Source organism: Tasmannia lanceolata, unplaced genomic scaffold, assembly GCF_043159265.1.
Source record: "Tasmannia lanceolata isolate RefF3 unplaced genomic scaffold, GAP_Taslan_0.1 ptg000018l, whole genome shotgun sequence".
Lineage (NCBI taxonomy): Eukaryota > Viridiplantae > Streptophyta > Magnoliopsida > Canellales > Winteraceae > Tasmannia > Tasmannia lanceolata.
The window spans coordinates 2,892,051-2,910,205 of NW_027518695.1; the positions used below are offsets into that span (position 1 = coordinate 2,892,051).

The following is an 18,155-nucleotide window of genomic DNA, read 5'->3' on the forward strand; positions in this document are numbered from 1 at the left end:
TTAGTGCCAATATCATTACCTATAAAAATGGGAAATGACAGGAAGAGGTATAGCATTATAATATTCAACGTGGGGATGTTTTGTTTTTTTTTAATCAATTTGGTGGGTAAGGTAGAATTATCATCTTTTTGGAATGATCGTGGCAACAACCCAAGAAGAAAAGAATAAAAATAGTGGAAATAATTCTTTAGGGGGATCTTGTTTTTTCTAATTATTCACACGACTGCAACTCATTTCTGATTTGTGAGTCTTAAGAATCGTTTTGTTCTTCCCATAGTGCAAAGTTGATAGAGACTCAAGTTGATAAACTCACCAATGATTAGAATCATCCTTGGCTTTGTGCTGTGAGGATCTTATGAACTTGTTTATACGTATCTACCCTATGTTGAATAGAAGAGAGTTGGAAATTTTCATACATGGAGTGAGTAAAAATGGTGTCCCATGTATTTCAGCCCTGTTCCTTAATTGATTTTGATTTCACATACATGAAGACCCTGTTCGTTTTGGATTCCAACAACAGATGGTGAGGGCCGAACTGATTATTGGCTGAAAATTGTACTTAATTTTGGGCCAATAACCAGTTGGGGCCCTCACCATCGGTTGTCACAATCTGAAACGAACAAGGCCGAAGAGAGTTGAGGATTGATTTTGAGCCCACAATTGATTGTAAGAAATATTTTTAGGCTACTGATATTGGAAATACCATGTTTAATTAATTGCACTAACTCATCTTGACATTCTAATTTAAACAGCTATCAAAGGTTACTATGGTTGCTAAAAAGCTCTAAGAAGCCAAATAAAACAGAACTAAGTTTGTGCAGTTATTAAGTGTTAGTGCCAATATCAGTAGCCTTTCTTTTCTAATAATTGTGAATTTCCAATGATATTTACGAATAATGTATAAGAAATTGATGACTTATTAATGTAATTCATTTTTAATTTTAAAAAATCAGGTTCAATTCAAAATATATGTTTATAATTTATTCAGAATATTTTATCGTTTAAATCCAGGGTATAAAAATGGGATTTTCCAACATTTTTTCAATTATTCAGAGAATTTGTAACTATTGTGGGATGGCTTCAAATTGTGTGAAAAGCTCACCTTCCCTTACTCTTTGGTAGGGCTGTGAATTGATTTTAAATCCAGAGTTAAATAAATCTTTTTACTCATTTTCTCTAATATTAATAATATTCATATTTTAAAATTATTTTAATCAATATTGTTAAAAAAAAAAAAAAAGCTACTGATATTGATACTGCCATGTTTTGATAATTACACTAACTCCTCTTGTCCTTTATTATTTAAACAGCTATCAAAGGTTATTACAGTTCCCAAAAAGCTCTGATAACCAAATTAAAAAAGAAAAGACAAGGTGAGTTTGTGCAATTATAAAAAATATGGTAGTGCCAAACTCATATCGTATCCTGTTCCTATTCCATTCTTCTTTGGTGCTTCAAAATGAGTATATTAGTGGCAGATATTGGTCTTATAAATAGAAAATACGTGTGTTTTTTATTAATTTTTCCTGAAATCTTCCCAAAGCAATTATAGAATTTCCGTACATTTGCCCTTCCGAACTTCGTAACTATGCTTCCAGTTAGCCATTGGACTCCTATGAATGGATATGAACCCATTGATAACTATAATAAGAGTGAGGGGCTTTAATTTTAATGGTCCTATGCATAGTAACTTATGTTTTACAATAGGATGAATAGACAGCAACAACTTTGCACTTGTTGCTATCAAAACGACAAGTGTGTGGATACTTTTCTTTGTGAGTATTTTCGTTTGTTTTGTAGTTCATATCAGTATGCTTATCTTCTTATACAAGTAAAGAAATATTTGTACTACTGGAAATGGTATCCACACTTTTATTTTGATAATGACATCTCTCGCTTTTCGGAAAGTGGTTTTCATGTGTGTGTTTTGGCGTGGGGGATGGATTATAACGACTAATAGTTATTCGAGAAAAGGGTTCCTGCGTGGAGCGAGATAGTTTATCGCTAGAGTGTTGGAAAGGGGGTGTGGGGCCATATTGAGGGGCTATCCTAAGCATTCATTTGACAGGCCCCATCGTGGATGGGGGGTGTACAAAAAATCAGTTCTATTAGACCATCTTAGGGTGTCCATTTGTGAGGCAAAAAATGGACAGATACTGTTTGTCCACATATGCCCATTTTTGGCCCCACAAATGGACACCTTATGGTGATCCAATTGAGCTGATTTTTTATGGACACCCTATCCATGAAAGGACCTACTTACTGGTTACTTCGAATCACCTTAAAAAGTGACAGATGAGGAAGGAGCAAAAACACCCAAACCCGAACCTCGGCCTGCTCGCGTGTATTGTATGAATTTTGGTTTATGTAAAACTAAGTCACCCAACAAATACCAATGCCTCCTGGAAGGCTCAAGCTTATCTCTCCACAGCACCTCTTGTAAGGATTTGAAAAGTTTCTTGAACTTTCCATTGTGGGACTAAAAAACTAGCATTATAGTTCGAACCCACTTAGACATCACACTAGGTGTTGGGTTCAAGTCTCAAGGCACAAGAAAAGACGTCATCTTTTCAAAAACAAAAGAGAGATTCTTTATTTTTAATCTTCCCTATGAAATTTTGGTTTCAAATTTAAACATTTGATTTCAAAATTTCTAACATATTATCATGGAAACAATGGAGTGGAAATCAATTCTCATTATGAAAATATTGTTTAGGAAAACGCTTCTAAAATAGTAAAATGGGATCCCGTGCTAGAAAAAAAAAAAAAAAAACTTCAATCCCATTTTACATTTATGGGGATACACACTCTCTTTTGTACGTTGTTTGCACACGTGTCACGATAGGAGGACATCATGCTTTTTATCAGCACGAGATCCCATTTTGCTAGCAACCCTCTATTGTTTATAAACATGTTCCTACTCTTAAGTGTTAATGTCAAGTAGGTCGGGCAACATGTGTGTGGGAGATCAACGTACAACACTAAGGGGCCATTTGGATACGCGGATTTTAGAATCCGGGATTTCTTCAAAATTGTAGCTAAGAGACAAGGAAAAAAGCAGATCAGCCGTCATTTTTGACTCGTTTTTTTTACCTCTCGCCCTTCTTTCCGACAGCAAGAGGAGCTAGCGATCGTCCCATGTTTTATTCAAACGGCCCCTAAGTGGAGGCTTCAAAAAAGGGGAAGAATTCTCATTCACTCCCGTCCTTATGCGGGGATTTGGAGAAATGGCGTAGCGATTAGGTTTGCCGAACTTCTTCCCATTTTTTTCTGTTTTTGTTTTCATTTTCTACACAGCAAAAAGAGAGAAGCCTTGAGGAGAATGATTACCAAACACAGCCTAAGAGGCTCACACATGTTGCTTGCTTTAGGCCTAGTATCCGAGATTGCATAGCCAAAGTCAGTGACTAGCTCAAACGCAAATGGACAGGATTTAGGCACAGTCGTTGGATCCCACCGTGTCCATTGGATCCATGTCCCAAGGTCCAAATTTACTTCAGATCATGTCTCTGACAGAGCAACAAAAATCCGATGGAGCTACCTAGATCTGAATGAAAGGTACCGATTAATGTACAAAAATACCTTTCACACTTTCATTTGATTATGCATATTCATGAGGTGTATTTTTGTAGCACTAAAAAACCCTACTCAAACCCACAAACAAAATTATTCATTTTTCTCACTTTTCTTTTGGATGATGATTCTCTTCTCACTTGAATTTCCTCCCTCTACGCTTCTCTCTAACCCTAAACCCTAACGAAGTATAATGTTTGGAAGGACCTAGGAGACTCTGATGGAATGGATCGTGACCCAGACTTAGAAAGTAAGATCAGAGAAGCACTGTGAAAAAAGTGGGCCAAGACATATGTGGGCCCAATCTGAAGTGGATTCATTGACACCCCTACTTCTTTTTATAATCAACTCATTACATGCTACATGCTATTTTTTTCATGCTCATTGTTTCCACCCTTTTTGCTTTGGTTGTAATGGGTTGTAAAGTTAAGCTTCACTTGCATGTACTAATACATTACATGTGAAGAGATTTGGGTAATATGGGATCCATTAACACCAGCTTCACTTGCAACCAGGCCGCAATATTTACTCTATCCTATGGCACAAGAGGCTTGGACATCCCTTGTTGGATAGAATATCTCGGATACCTACCATCAGTGCAGAAAGTCTTTTGATCATTCCTTGAGATGTGATACTTGTCATTTATCTAAACAAACTAGAACTCCTTTTCCTTTGAGTACCAATAGAAGTATTTCTTATTTTTATCTAATTCACTGTGATATATGAGGTAGATATCCCACTCCTTCACATACTGGTGCACATTATTTTTCGACTATTGCTGATGATTGCTCCCGTTGCACTTGGTTTTATCTCATGAAATAAAAAAATTGAAACATATGCTAATAGGTTACATGTGAAGAGATTTGGGTAAACAAAAATTTCTATGCAAGCCTTCTTCAAGGATATATCCATTTCAACTGCTTTCTTTAGACACGGTTCTTTCATATCTGTCATGGTAAAATTTAAGTTATTTAACTGTTATCCCCTGGAAGTAAGGTCTCTCTGAAAGCCATTGACTATTGTCATCTATCTATAATATGGGATATGCTACGGAATTGCATTTCTTGGGTTTTTCTCGGGTTACTCTCTTGTGCACAATCTTGGTTCAGTTTCTCCTATTGTGATCTTTGTATTTTGCTTTTTCATAATGGAAGATCTTGTTCGCGCTTTGTGGTTTGTGTTTAATTCTACTTTTCCATTTACTTGTGCAAGATTGGATCATTTTCTCAACAAATTTTCATTAAGGCTGTGTTTCTTTTGTAATAAAATTTGGGCACTGATATTCCCTCCCCCCGCCCCTACTTGTGCAAGATTGGATCATTTTCAACAAATTTTCAATAAGGCTGTGTTTCTTTTGTAATAAAATTTGGGCGCTGATATCCCCCCCCCCCCTCGACGGCTGGCTAACGTTTCCCACCATTTGACCGGTCGGTCGGTCGGTCGGTCTCTCTCTCTCTCTCTCTCCACACACACAACAGGAACAGTTGGTGGGCCCAACAGAAACCGTTGGTGGAGTGGTGGGCCCATCTTTGAACAACGTAGGCCCCGCCCATACCACACCATAGGATAATCCAAACCGTCCATTTGATGGACTATAAACATAAATAGGTTGCATCCCAAAATATTATCTCCATATATAGGCTGATCCTAGCCCTCCGATCTAAATAAGAACTACATCTTATGCAACCTCTGTAGATTGTAGGGTTGTGATCATCCTACGGAAATGATTTTTGGGGCACAACCTATTTACATTGTGGCCCATCAAATGGACGGCTCGGATCATCCTATGGTCTGGACGGTACACTTCATTTTCAAAACTATGGGTGGGGCCTAAATTGGTACGAACCACACCATATGATGATCCAAACCATGGACGGCTTGGATCATCCTATGTTGTGGACGGTACGCTTCAATTTGAAAAAATATCGGTGGGGCCTACGATTGGGCCTTAATGTTACTGTATGACTAACTCCATAGGTTATCCAAACCATGGACATCTTAATTGGATCGTCCTATGTTGTGGACAGGCCTTAATGGTACTTTACAACCAACTCCATAGAATGATCCAAACCTTTCATTTGATGGGCCACAATGTAAATAGGTTGTGCACCAAAAATCATTTCCATATATAGGATGATCACAACCGTACAATCTATAGAGGTTGCATAAGATGTAGTTTCTATTTAGATCAGCCTATGGAAATGATATTTTGGGATGCAACCTATTTACCTATTTACGTTTATGGCCCATCAAATGGACGGTTTGGATTATCCTATGGTGTGGTATGGGCGCGGCCTACGTTGTTCAAAGATGAGCCCACCATTCCACCAACGGTTTCTGTTGGGCCCACCAACTGTTCCTGTTGTGTGTGTGTGGAGAGAGAGAGAGAGAGAGAGAGAGAGAGAGAGAGAGAGAGACCGGTCAAATGGTGGGAAAGTGAAAACCAGGAAAACAAAAAAACCAATTCTAATTAGGTGTATTTTCTTTTGATCACTAGCTTTTAAGATATGTCATACTCCCGCCTACTCAATGCTCTCCTTCTCCCTCTTTGTCATCCCATCTCACACAGCTGGGCCTATGAATTTTCTACGGAACAATTTTTCATGGTTTCCAAGTAACTTGTACAATTTCTGGGATACTGATTTCAATGGGACCTTGTTATGTCTACACTTGGATGCTCGGGATTTTTCAAAAAATGGTTTGCTAGAACCTTCAAATATTATATTATCTGGGATTTGCAAGGCAATTTCGCAGAAAGCCATTTTGGACAGTCACCTCAGATGAATAAAATGAATAAGAAAAAATCTGCTACGATGTGGCTATTTTCTCCTGAAAAAAGTGGAATCCACCTAAAAATGGCTAACTCCGAAATTACCCAGTAAATCCTATTTTATCTAGCCGAGATCTTGCTTGGGAGGATTCTCTACATAATAATGCATTGAGGAACATCATACGAAAATTTTCAGCACACAAATAATTTGTGACCCTACCAAAAGAAATTATGCATTTGTAAATATGTATCATTGGATGTATCTTACAAACTCAAAATCAAGGAGGTTGAGAGCACAAGGAGAAGAACAAGAAGGCAAGGAAAAAAAGAGAGTAGAATAATAGTCAAGGAGGTAGAAAATTTAAAATCTCCAACACCGGGCGATTGACGCCTGCCCGAGCAAGCCTATCTTCTTCACAGATTGCCAATCTCCGGTTATGTTGGAACCAAACCGAGAGATACTACTCCACGGAATCCATAATGTCATCAAACATCTCTAGGAACCTCCAAGGGGGTGCATCCATCCCATCTAAACAACTGCAATAAGTTAAGAGTATCACCCTTCACAGATATTCTTTTTGGAGTCTAGTTTAAAATCATGTCCTGAACATTATTGATTGCTAAAAAATAAGAAACAACTTCTACAAACTAAGATATTCAATTATTGAAAAGTAGAAATTATTCTAGATGCCTTGATCCAGATTTACAAAGAGTCCTACCATGAACAAAATGAAAGGAATTCATTCTCGATAAGCAGTGGGTTGAACAACACAACGATTTAAACATTTAGAATCAATTTCTATTTATCGATTGATCATATATTTTACACGGAAATAAAGGAACATTAACTTGTACCTAGGTTGAATATTTCCAAAGATTTTTTTTTTTCATTGCAAGTTATTTTTTTAATACTATCATGGCTTATTTGACACATTTGATGGAGACCAGTTTCTTTATGTCACTCTCTACTGGAGCATCGTAGGTGCAATGTAATACTTTACCATGACACATCTTGATATCTCACATGTCGTTAATCAAGTATGTCAGTTTATACATGCACCCATGCCATCATATTTCCTACTTGTGAAGTGGGTCCTTAGATATTTCAAAGGCTCCCTAGGACGCAACAATTTATACACACCCACTCACTCCTGTCCTTCTCTGCCTACTCAAATGTTCACTAGGTTTGGTTTCCTTCCTATCAGTGTTCGTTTTCTTCGTCTCAAGCATCACATCGTGGAGTGCCAAGAAACATTCTATTGTGTCTAATTCAGTGTTGAAGCTGAATGTAGGTTTTTAGCCTGTTGGTATATTGTGGACCCAATATCCTTTGCCAGATTTGGATGGTTCTTACATTCTCCACTAGTGCTCTATTATGAAAATATAAGTGCAATGTATGTAGCTTCAAACTCAATATTTTGTGCTCTTACAAAGCACATCTAAATTGATCTGTCATTTCATTTGGGAACATGTTGTCGCAGTCAAAGGTTGAATATTTCAGTGTGGAGTCGCTGAAGAGGTTTGATGGGTCGCAAAGAACGCCTAGGCACACTTCAGGGTCTTAATGTATGTAGTTAGTTTAAGTGTAAATAAGTAATTGCAATGGGCTTTTTGTAAATTTCCCTAATATTCATTAAACCATCGTATGAAACACTAATTAATAAGGATTTTCTCATGCAATAAAAGCTTGTGGTGGGAGTTGGCCTGCAAATCTTTCATGTGGAATAATCCATTGAATATTCATAAAAACTTAAGAATTATCATCGATGGGAATTGAACCCACAACTTTGAATATCCAACAGTCCCATGAATTGGGTAATTCCTTAAAAAAACTACAGGAATTATGTTGTTTCCCATTACGAAAGATGATGCGATATTGGGTCAGAAGTGATCTAAGAAAAACAAAAACAAGGGGAATAGACCACCGACAAAGAAGCAGAGAGACTCTTTATATGCTGTATTAGAGAATTGAGAAACTGATGAGAAAGGCCGTATTTCTTTTGTTTTTGTCGAATAGTGTTAGTTAAAATGGAGAAACGTAGGGTGGAGATGACGGAAGAGGAGACCCCCTCTTGTCTCCCTTTTCATCCCACTGCTTCCTTTTCAGTCATATTCGGTCTGTAATTTTGAAGGAAAAATCTCGTGAGAGACATGAAATGACAGTGTACGTAGAGAGGTATGCATTTGAATCGGACAAAAACCGTCAGTCCCGACAGACGAGCCACGGAGAGAGTACAAGCCGGGCTCTGTTTAGACAGGGCGAGTGACGAATGTTCTGCTCAGCGAGTCGTAGGATTTTAGAAAGGGTACATACCTATTTACTAGGGTTGTATACATGCTGAATGAGTGTCTGAATGAGTGACGCTCATTCAACGAGAGGGTCATACCTATTTCCAATGCTGATTCGGCGAACATAATCACATTGATACCAATGGAGAGAGAGAGAGAGAGACTTTAGTTTGTTCTATTTTAATGAGTTTTTTTTACAAAAAATTGTTATATTAGATGTTATATACTAAAAACATCCATTCATGTTTACCTAGTAAGTAAACAAACTATGAAAGATAATTTTTTAATAGGGAAATGATTTCAGCGCTCCGTTGTTCTGATAAACATGCACTCCTCATGTTTGTCGTGTAGTATTTTAAGGGCTTTAAGAGCTTTTTGAGAACCGTAATATTCTTCTAACAGCCCTTTAAATACTACAAAACAAAAGTTGGCGCGCATGTTTATCAAAACATTTTTCCTTTTTCATATAGTAAAATGAGGAATGATAAGCGGAATGATATGATGGGCGGCTGTATAAACCCGTATTTTTCAAAAATTATGGTACGGGCCATACCATTGGATGATACAAGCCGACCATTTTGTTCTGCCACTGCCATAAATAAGTTGTGCCCCGAAAATCATATCGATAGGATGATCCTAACCCTTGGATCTATAGAATGGTCCGAAGTGAGCAGTCTCTCTCTATAGATCAGAGGGTTAGGACCATCCTATGGATAGATCAGAGCTCGGGTTAGGATCATATCGGCTCAGATCAAATTTTTTACTACTACCAAGCTTTTCTTTTCTTTTTTTTTGCTCTTTACTTCTTAGAAATAACACTCAGGTTTGACTCCTGTAGCGAGGCCCATTAGCTTGACTTCAGCTGATTTGTTTGGTTGGAGTAGGAGGCCTCAATGAGACAATGACCATAGATCGAACCTATCCAATTTTTACAGTGCGCTGGTTGGCCGTTGGGTTGGGTCCCATTTTTGAATCACAATGACAGTATACATATATATTGGCAGGCAATAGTATAGCCTCGTTGAAGAAATACTTAAGGGAAAAGTAAAGTGGTGTCACAATTTTCATGATATCCAAGCCATTCATCTACTAGCTCAAGATGTCGAACATGCCACAAAAGCTACTCCCGCTGGACCATCATGAGAAATTCAAAAGTTATTGTAAAGACATTGGACCAAATATTGAACTCCCATCCTCTTATGTGTTTTGGTGTATATTATTTACAAAAATCAAGTATATAAATAGAGTAGACGTACCTGTTGTAAGTACAAAAATACAAGGGTTTCCATTTTTAGAGAGGAATGCTACACTGAAGGTCGATCACCCTTGCAAAAACCCAGCCTCAAAGGGCACCCCTTTGGATCCACGTCACCCAACTACATTTATAAATATGTTATTGCTACTAAAGCTCCGGAGTTTCCAAAGAACTGCAACAAACGGTTAAAGGAGCATAGGACAAAATGAGGGTGTATCTATCAAACTAAGTGGGTGCAAGTAGGGCCCTCACTGACATATGGTAGGAGGAACATCTGTCATGTGGTCTCCACTCACTTATGGTAACGTAAGGTCCCACCGCACGCGCGCCATCCAGCCATGGCCCATGGTGGACTGGACCGATCGTGCCGACGAATACCGACTGTGACGGGGAATGTGTGCAACGGTGCAACCTCCAACCACACTTCCACATCTTGCCTCCCACGTCACCCACACACCCATGCCCCTATCACATGACCTTCACGTGCTACCCCCAAATCCTTCCTCCTACCTACTAACACGTGACACCGTTAATGATCTAACTTTCTGGCTTGGAGCTTCTCACCACCGTTAGATCTTCATCTTAGGGTGACAAAAGAAACCCACTAGCTAGGCAGACTGTCATAGAGTGTTGATCTTGTAGCCATGCATAAGATAATGTAATACAAAAATCAATGGTTTGAATTTCTAGGTGGAATAGTAAATGTGGCTTGATGGAATTTGGACTGACTTGCGATCATCGATCTGATCAAGGGATCAGATCAAGTATATGTCACAGTAATGGGGCCCGGCCAAAAGATCTCTGTTACAGTACTGTTAGGAAGGAGCCTAACAGCCACTGTCTTTTTACCATAGTTCATGTTAATTATTTGTCCTTTTTCGCTATGCATGGAAGAGAACATGCCTCGTGATGGATCGATTTTAGGGACCAGAAGTGAAGATTCTTGCTGCATCTGATCTGATCGTTGTTGGTTACAACGTGTGGTTTGTATCAAACTAAATTAAAGGTGGAAAAAGAAAAAACAAAGGAAAACTAGGAAATCATGTGGCCGAGATGAAAGGGGGCCGGGGCCATCGATGGTTGTTGAACCTCCTTAATGTGATCAAGGTTAGACTTTGACAAGTAGTGGGCCCAAATTTCTTTGAATTAAATAAGATGATGTGATCCTGTGGGCCCGCTTGTCAAACATAGAGGAGTTTTTATATGGTGCAGGCACGTAGATGCAAGTACACAAACAAAATTACAGTGAGGCCCAAATTATTGGAGGATCCAGACCATTCATTTTTCGGGCCTAGTCTTAAATAGGTTGTGCCCCAAAAATCATCTCCATAGAATGATGCTAACCCTCCGATCTTAGAGATACTTATATCATGTCGTCCAGCTAAAGATTGGAAGGCTAGGATCATCCTCTGGAGATGATTTTTTGCACACATTCTATTTTAGTTGTAGCCCTTTAATGAACGAACGGTTTGGATCATCTAATAATATTAGCCTCATTTTATTTTTATTTGTGTGCATGTGCATGTGCATGTATTCGTGCTGAAACCATATAAAACTCTCCTTCACATACAAGAGAAATGATTTGGCCACCCATTCGTGCCTATTAGGGCTTTAAGAGTATATTAATTTTAGGTTGAAATTTTAAAAAACAAGTGTGTTTTTACTGTTTCCTGTTCATTATTTTTGTCCTTGATCGAGTGGATAAGATCTTATTTTGGAATGTGAGCAGTGGTCACTTTGCCAATTGTGGCGCCCCAGAACATACATGAAATTTAAGTAATCTTGGCCTTTCATTTTGGTGGTCCCACCCAAGGAGATGACCTAATGAAAGAAAAAAGTAGCTACTCAAGGGAGAAGATCCAAATCAGAAAATCCTAGCCTATATGGTATTTTAGAACATAGAGAAGGGACTTTTACCTATCAAGCCCAATTTTTAAGATGTATTCTAATTCTAAAAAAGTATATCTTTTATAAAAATATTTACAATAAGTCCCTATATACCTGCTTATGTTAACATATGATAGAATTCAAAACTTTTTTTTTTCTGACAACAATTCCTTTTGTCTGATTCCAAAGAAACATTATGAATTTTTTTATATAAAAGCTTTGTTTCTTTATTCTTATGAAATCTTCAATCATTTGTTATACGTGAAACATTAATACAAAAAATAGACAAAAAAAACACTATTCTATAATTAATTAGATGGTTATTATGTCAATAAAAAATTGTATTGTTTCTCGGGAAAGACACTCTCTTCACTTGCTTTCCTGGGAAAGCAAATCCCTGAAAACAATCTCTTTTTTCCTTGACAAGATAGAATTCTGGTGTTCACTTGCTTTCCCGGGAAAATAGAATTACACATGTGGAATTTCTACAATAAGTCAAAAAATGACATGGAAAAGCCCATTCCCCCCAGGCTCTGTTCACTTGCGTTCCCGGGAAAGCAAATCCCTAGAAAACAACCTCTTTTTTCCTTGACAGACCTACCTTGACAAGACAGAATTTTGGTGTTCACTTGCTTTCCTGATAAAGTAACAAGCCTAGGTGGAAAATGTCAAATAATGACATGGAAATTGCCAAAAATGATGTGGACATGTCTCTTTTCTCACAAGTGTAGGAAACCAAATCCTACTATTTTGGTCGGATTTGCTTTCCTGGAAAAACTAGTGAAAAAAGGTGGACAAGCAGTTTCTCGGGAAATCTTTTCCTGCACAGTTCCTGCGCACGTGAACAGGCGCGGGAAACCTTTTCCTACACAGTTTCCCTGGATTTCTTTTCCTAATGCCAAGTCAGATTTCCGGGAAACCTTTTCTTTTCCTTTCCCAGTAAAACAAGTGAACAGAGCCTTTAGGGATTTTATTTCCGACAAAAAACACTCGGATTTCGTTTTCCGGGGAAACTAGTGCAAAAAGAAGGGCAAGCAGTTTCCCTGGAAACCTTTTCCTGCGCAAGTGAATAGTCCAGTCAAGGGAAACCTTTTCCTGCACAGATTCCCTGGATTTCTTTTCCTAATGCCACGTCAGATTCCCGGGAAACATTTTCTTTTCCTTTCCCGGAAAAACAAGTAAACAGAGCCTAATTGTGTTTTAGAAAAAAGTTATTAGGAAAAAATCCCAAGAAAAATTGAGCAGATGCATTCAAGTTCTTTAGTCAAATCGGTATGTATGAATGATGGATCAGATTGATTTTCAGGATATGCCAACACCATTGTGGACCAGCCTCAATGAAGGGTCCAGATGATGGTGACATGATCTCATCACACTTACCATACTAAGATTGAAACTAAAAAGCCATTGTCCTCATCTTCACAAGTCAAGCTTCATGGGTGGAGAGAATAAAAAGACTAGGACCATAAACTAGTGGCAGGGCTTCTACTTCAAGTGGTCCTCAAGAGCTAAGGTAGAGAGAGAGAGAGAGAGAGAGAGAGAGAGAGAGAGTTATGACAGAGGACATTGTCTCTTCGTAAAAGGGTTATCTTAGGTGACAGCTTTGCATCGAGTCGGCTAAAAGGTTAGCAGAGACGCAGACACATGGGAAAGGGCACGCCCTATGCCAAGACCCCAGCCCTTGCCTCGAGGACGGGCTCTCTCTACATTTGTCGGGTTGTCTTTGTTTATCTTCCCTACCCTTGTCCAACTCATGTCCCTCTCTAGCTCCCTCTTTAAGTCTTAATAAAATCCCAACCTTCTCCTAAAAAAAAACCAAATTCCATTTCCCTTTTTTTTCTCTCTCTACGTGTTGTTGGTATTTGTTTATCTCCTAGTGCTAGCTTTTTCTCAATGGAGCTTCAGTTAGGGCTTGGTCTTCCCAACCATGGGGTCAAATGGTTTGATCTCAACACCCCAAAAGACGGGGTTTTATCGAGCCATGGTGGTGGTTTTGATAGCAACAAACGGGACTTCGAGGAGGCATTTGAGAAGGGTGGTGCAGTTATCAAAACGCTGCCACTGTTGTGGAAAGACGAGGCAGATTATGAGGATGATGCTGCAAGCAACAGCCTCGATAAGGCAGATTACCTCGTTAATAAGTATGTTGGAATCAAAACCACTTTCTTGAGTTATGAACTGCTTCATTTCTTTTTCAGTTTTTTTGCTCTAGCATGTTTGTCTTTATCATTCTTTTCTATGTATAAGGAGCAATCCCAAGGTCATTCGCACAGAAACACTTGGATGGTAGGATCTAGGATGGGTTCGTCTGGACCGTCCATCACTCTATGCTTATACCAACATTGTGATCAGTCCCTTTCAATTTCTCACCTATGAGATGATCGCAACTATCCAATTTGTAGCAACTGTTGGATGGCAATATGGTGGGAATGATCATTTTTTTATTAGAGTTAAAACAACTTAAATGCCTCTAAAAATTATTTCTATATACTCTTATAACTGAAAAGGGTTTTGAAGTTCAATATGATTTATTTGCGAATAATTAATGGTTCGCGAAATGGCTTTCTGCGAAACTGGCTACCAAATCCCAAATTATAATAATGTAATTCGGATGTTCTTGTTTTGATATACACGCCTTTCTCTTTGTCCTCGTCCCCTCTGTTGACATTTTCAAAACAAACATATTTTGATAATAGACACTAACTCAACTTCTCCTATATGCTTTATCTAGATGTCAAGCTTTTTGGGACTTGTAACAGCTACTCAGCATATGAGACAAAGTGAGTCCCCACCTTACCAATGACCAAAACATGGTTGTGCCTATATCATTTCCCTCTTAAAATAGAAGAAAAGGGTGTGAATTTAAGGAGGGTGGAGATATTAGTTTCATGTATAGTTTTAAAACTCCCACTCGACATCCTGCACTCTCCCGAGTTGACTCCTTTCCCGTGGCTGTGTTCCGCATTTTTTCAGTAAAATTCTTTTGACTCTCCCGAGTTATGACCTCGTCAACTGACTCAGCCGAGTATGCGATCATGTCCCGCCGAGTCAACTGAGATTTTCGTCGACGACGTTTAAACATGCATCTATGTTTTGAAACACTGGCACTTTCATGTCAATTCATATAACCTAGGAAGATCCTATTTCTACCCCCTTTTTATCATTCCCACCCCATATCTTTATTTTTAGACTCTTTCATTGGCTGTCACAATTACCAATGAGTTGGAGAATCAAGGGCTTACAATAAAGAGAAGGTGATGGAATTGACGATGGAGAACAAGGAGTGGGGATACCATTTTCTACATCATTGATTATCATAATCTGTGAGGGGAATGTGCTGATTAAAAATAGTGGTGACAGGAGTGCTGTTGTGGGGTGGCCACCAATCAAGTCATCGAGAAAGCTTCAGTGTTCACGTGGAAGCATCGGTGATGGTGGCTCGAATTCTCAGTACGTGAAAGTGAAGATGGAGGGTGTTGCCATTGGAAGGAAGATTGATCTTTCCCTCTCCAACTCTTACCACACCCTCACTTGCTCCTTAAACTACATGTTCGGAATATGTGAGTTGTTCATTTTGCTTATCTTTCCTTTACCTAATTAAACCAATAATTTTCTTATTCTAATACACTTTCTTGTTTGATGCACAACAGTGGAAAAAGACTGTGTTTCCATGGAACTTCCCAATTACAAGCTCACTTACCAGGACAAAGATGGCGACTGGATGCTCGTTGGAGATGTGCCTTGGGGGTACGTATCTATATTATATAATGTCCGCACCACTATTTTTATAATGGCACTACCTATTTTGTTCTGCACTTATAAGCAAGGTTTAAAATTTCGGTTTCGATACCCGTTTCGGACCTTGAGATTTTAAAATTTGGACCTAAATGTTGAAATTTCGGTTGAAATCTGGTACAAAAATCGAAACCAATATTTTATTCAATATTAAATTTCAATAAATTTCGGTGAAATATTAAATTAATTTTAAAAAAAACAGATTTTATGGATCAAATTTCGGAAAAACCTAAATTTCTACCGAAATTCTGAAATTTCGGCCGAAATAAATGACCATGAGTGGTTTCTGTGTCAGGTGGAGTCTGCACCGAGATCCGAAATTTCGGATTTCGGTCGAAATTTAAAACCATGCTTATAAGTTATAATTGGATGTTGATACTTGATAGCATCTGGTCAAACAACTTTTCTCTTTGCAGAAAAGCTGTCAGCAGCCTTTGACAGCAGGTTAAGGCATATGCAACAAGTTGAGTTAGTGCCTGTTGTAAAAATATGGTTGTGGTTGTACGGGACAAAAATATGTTAGTACGGATACAACCTCCAAGTGTACTAGGGGTGATAGGTAAGTTACACCCCCTTTTTTCAACATCCCACCCCCTTTTGTCTGTCTTTAGTAGAAAATAAATAAAAGAAAAGGGGTATAAACGAAATCATTTTTAGGAAAAGACAAGCAATATGGGGCGGAAATATCATTTCAATATATAAGACAAGCATAAAGGTGTGAAAATATCATTTTATTATATAGTGCGTCTTGCGTTACTACGCATGACATTTCAATGTACACGTGTATGGTGCACATTGGGGAGTCACCATTTAGGTGGGCCAGGCCCCAAAATAGTGGACGGTTGAAAATGGTTGAGCCAAAAATTGGTAAGTGACCCACATTAAACATGAAACGATTACATTGATCCGAGATCCTCTAGTTGTAATTTTATCTAGTGTAGCACATCCATGTGGTGGCCCAAATGATCAACGGTCTAGATTCAATGAGGAATTTTGCCCATACCAAGGCTATGTAAAGCACAAATTGGGAAAAGATTTTCACATACTAATAATAGTGATTCTCTTGCAGAACATTTGTGGAGACGGTACGACGCCTGAAGATTAAGAGGTGCGGCGAGTGATAAAGATGCATGCCACTCGGCCATATTTACCTATGGGGCTTGTTTTACTACTACTTAGCAAACCTTATTATAGCCGGTTGTATGTATGTATGGATCTACGTGTGCGAGTGTGGAGATTTACCTATGTAAGTGTGGAATGGAGATTAGATAGCTCCATGGCAAGACAATTTTTCTATATTATTTCCTAAGTTTCATTGGTAGTTGCAAGAACTGAATTGCTTTCGTTTAGTTTCATTCTTTATGAATGATGAATGTTTTTTTGGAGATATGTTCTACTTTATCTAGCAGGAACAAAAGTTTTAGCCTCAACGGAAACTGTTATGACCCTAAGGGGCCATTTGGATACGTAGATTTTAGAATCCATATGTTTTAGTTTGAAAACAGTGTAAAAGAGGATTCATGATCAGGCTGTTGTATGCTGTACTCAAGGTGTTGTATGCTATACTGACAGCGTTTATTGGATTTTAAGTAAGAAATCCAGGTTTTAGAAATCTCTCCCGCATCCTGAGATTTCTAAAACTTGGAAACATAAGATGATCTGTTGCGCTCTTGCTGACGGAAAGAAGGGCGAGAAATAAAAAAAACGACGGCTAGTCCGCTTCTTTTCTTGTCTTTCATGTACAATTTTGAAGAAATCCCGGATTCTAAAATCCGCGTATCCAAGCGGTCCCTAAGTTTCCATCAGTTTTGGGGCTTTTGGCATATTGGTTACGTAAAATTTGGCAGCAGAGTTGTGTGACCTATGAAAGGGTACCTAGAACAACCACAAGGGTTACCTAGAACAACCAGGGAATGGGCCGCCAAACTGGAAAGGGCAACTTGTGAGTAGGGCTACTTGGAAAGACCAGAGTGAGAGCCATCAATCTCCACCCAAACTACATAGCGTGGGGCCCACTATTTCACACCTCATATTTTGATGGGGTGGGGCCCACCAATTTACACTATTGATGGTGGGCCCACCATTTTACAGCCACGCATAGCATGGGTGGGGTCACCATTTTACACCTTATGTTTTGATGAAGTGAGGCCATCCATCATTTTACACCTCTTGTTTTGATGTTGTGGCACCCACAGTTTTACACGTCGTGTTTTGATAGGTGGATCCTACGATCTGCACCCAAACCTAGGGTAGAACATAAGCCACCGACACCTCATCGTCTCACTGATCATTTATATTTTTTTAATAACAATCCGGCCACGAGTACTGTTAGTATCACCCGCGGGACTGATACTTTTCTTCAATTCTTATTATCAAGACCATCTGATATTGTGGGCCACTAGAGGATGTCCTATCGATTGAAGCGATCCTAACCCTTCAATACTAAAAAATCCATTCCAAATAAACAAATCTTTTCATTTTTTATATTTTTGCACGCCGGGATCAAGTGGATGAGATGTCCATTTAGCATCCATGGCTCAGGAAATCTTGATCAATTAACACATCCCAACCGTTGATCCCAAACGA

At 38.7% G+C, this 18,155-nt stretch overlaps 1 protein-coding gene across 2 annotated transcripts; it reads left to right on the plus strand.

Annotated features, from left to right (window-relative positions):
• Positions 1–13,485: 13,485 nt before the first annotated feature.
• Positions 13,486–16,900, plus strand: LOC143851495 (auxin-responsive protein IAA31-like). 2 transcript variants are annotated; one of them, XM_077360954.1, is made up of 4 exons: positions 13,486–13,915; positions 15,126–15,334; positions 15,425–15,521; positions 16,639–16,900. In XM_077360954.1, the coding sequence occupies exons 1-4, from the start codon at positions 13,668–13,670 to the stop codon at positions 16,688–16,690; spliced, it is 606 nt and encodes a 201-aa protein (XP_077217069.1). In that variant the 5' UTR covers positions 13,486–13,667; the 3' UTR covers positions 16,691–16,900. The 2 variants fall into 2 exon arrangements, with proteins under 2 accessions (XP_077217069.1, XP_077217070.1); XM_077360955.1 differs by having other exon boundaries at positions 13,501–13,915; positions 15,135–15,334.
• Positions 16,901–18,155: the final 1,255 nt, after the last annotated feature.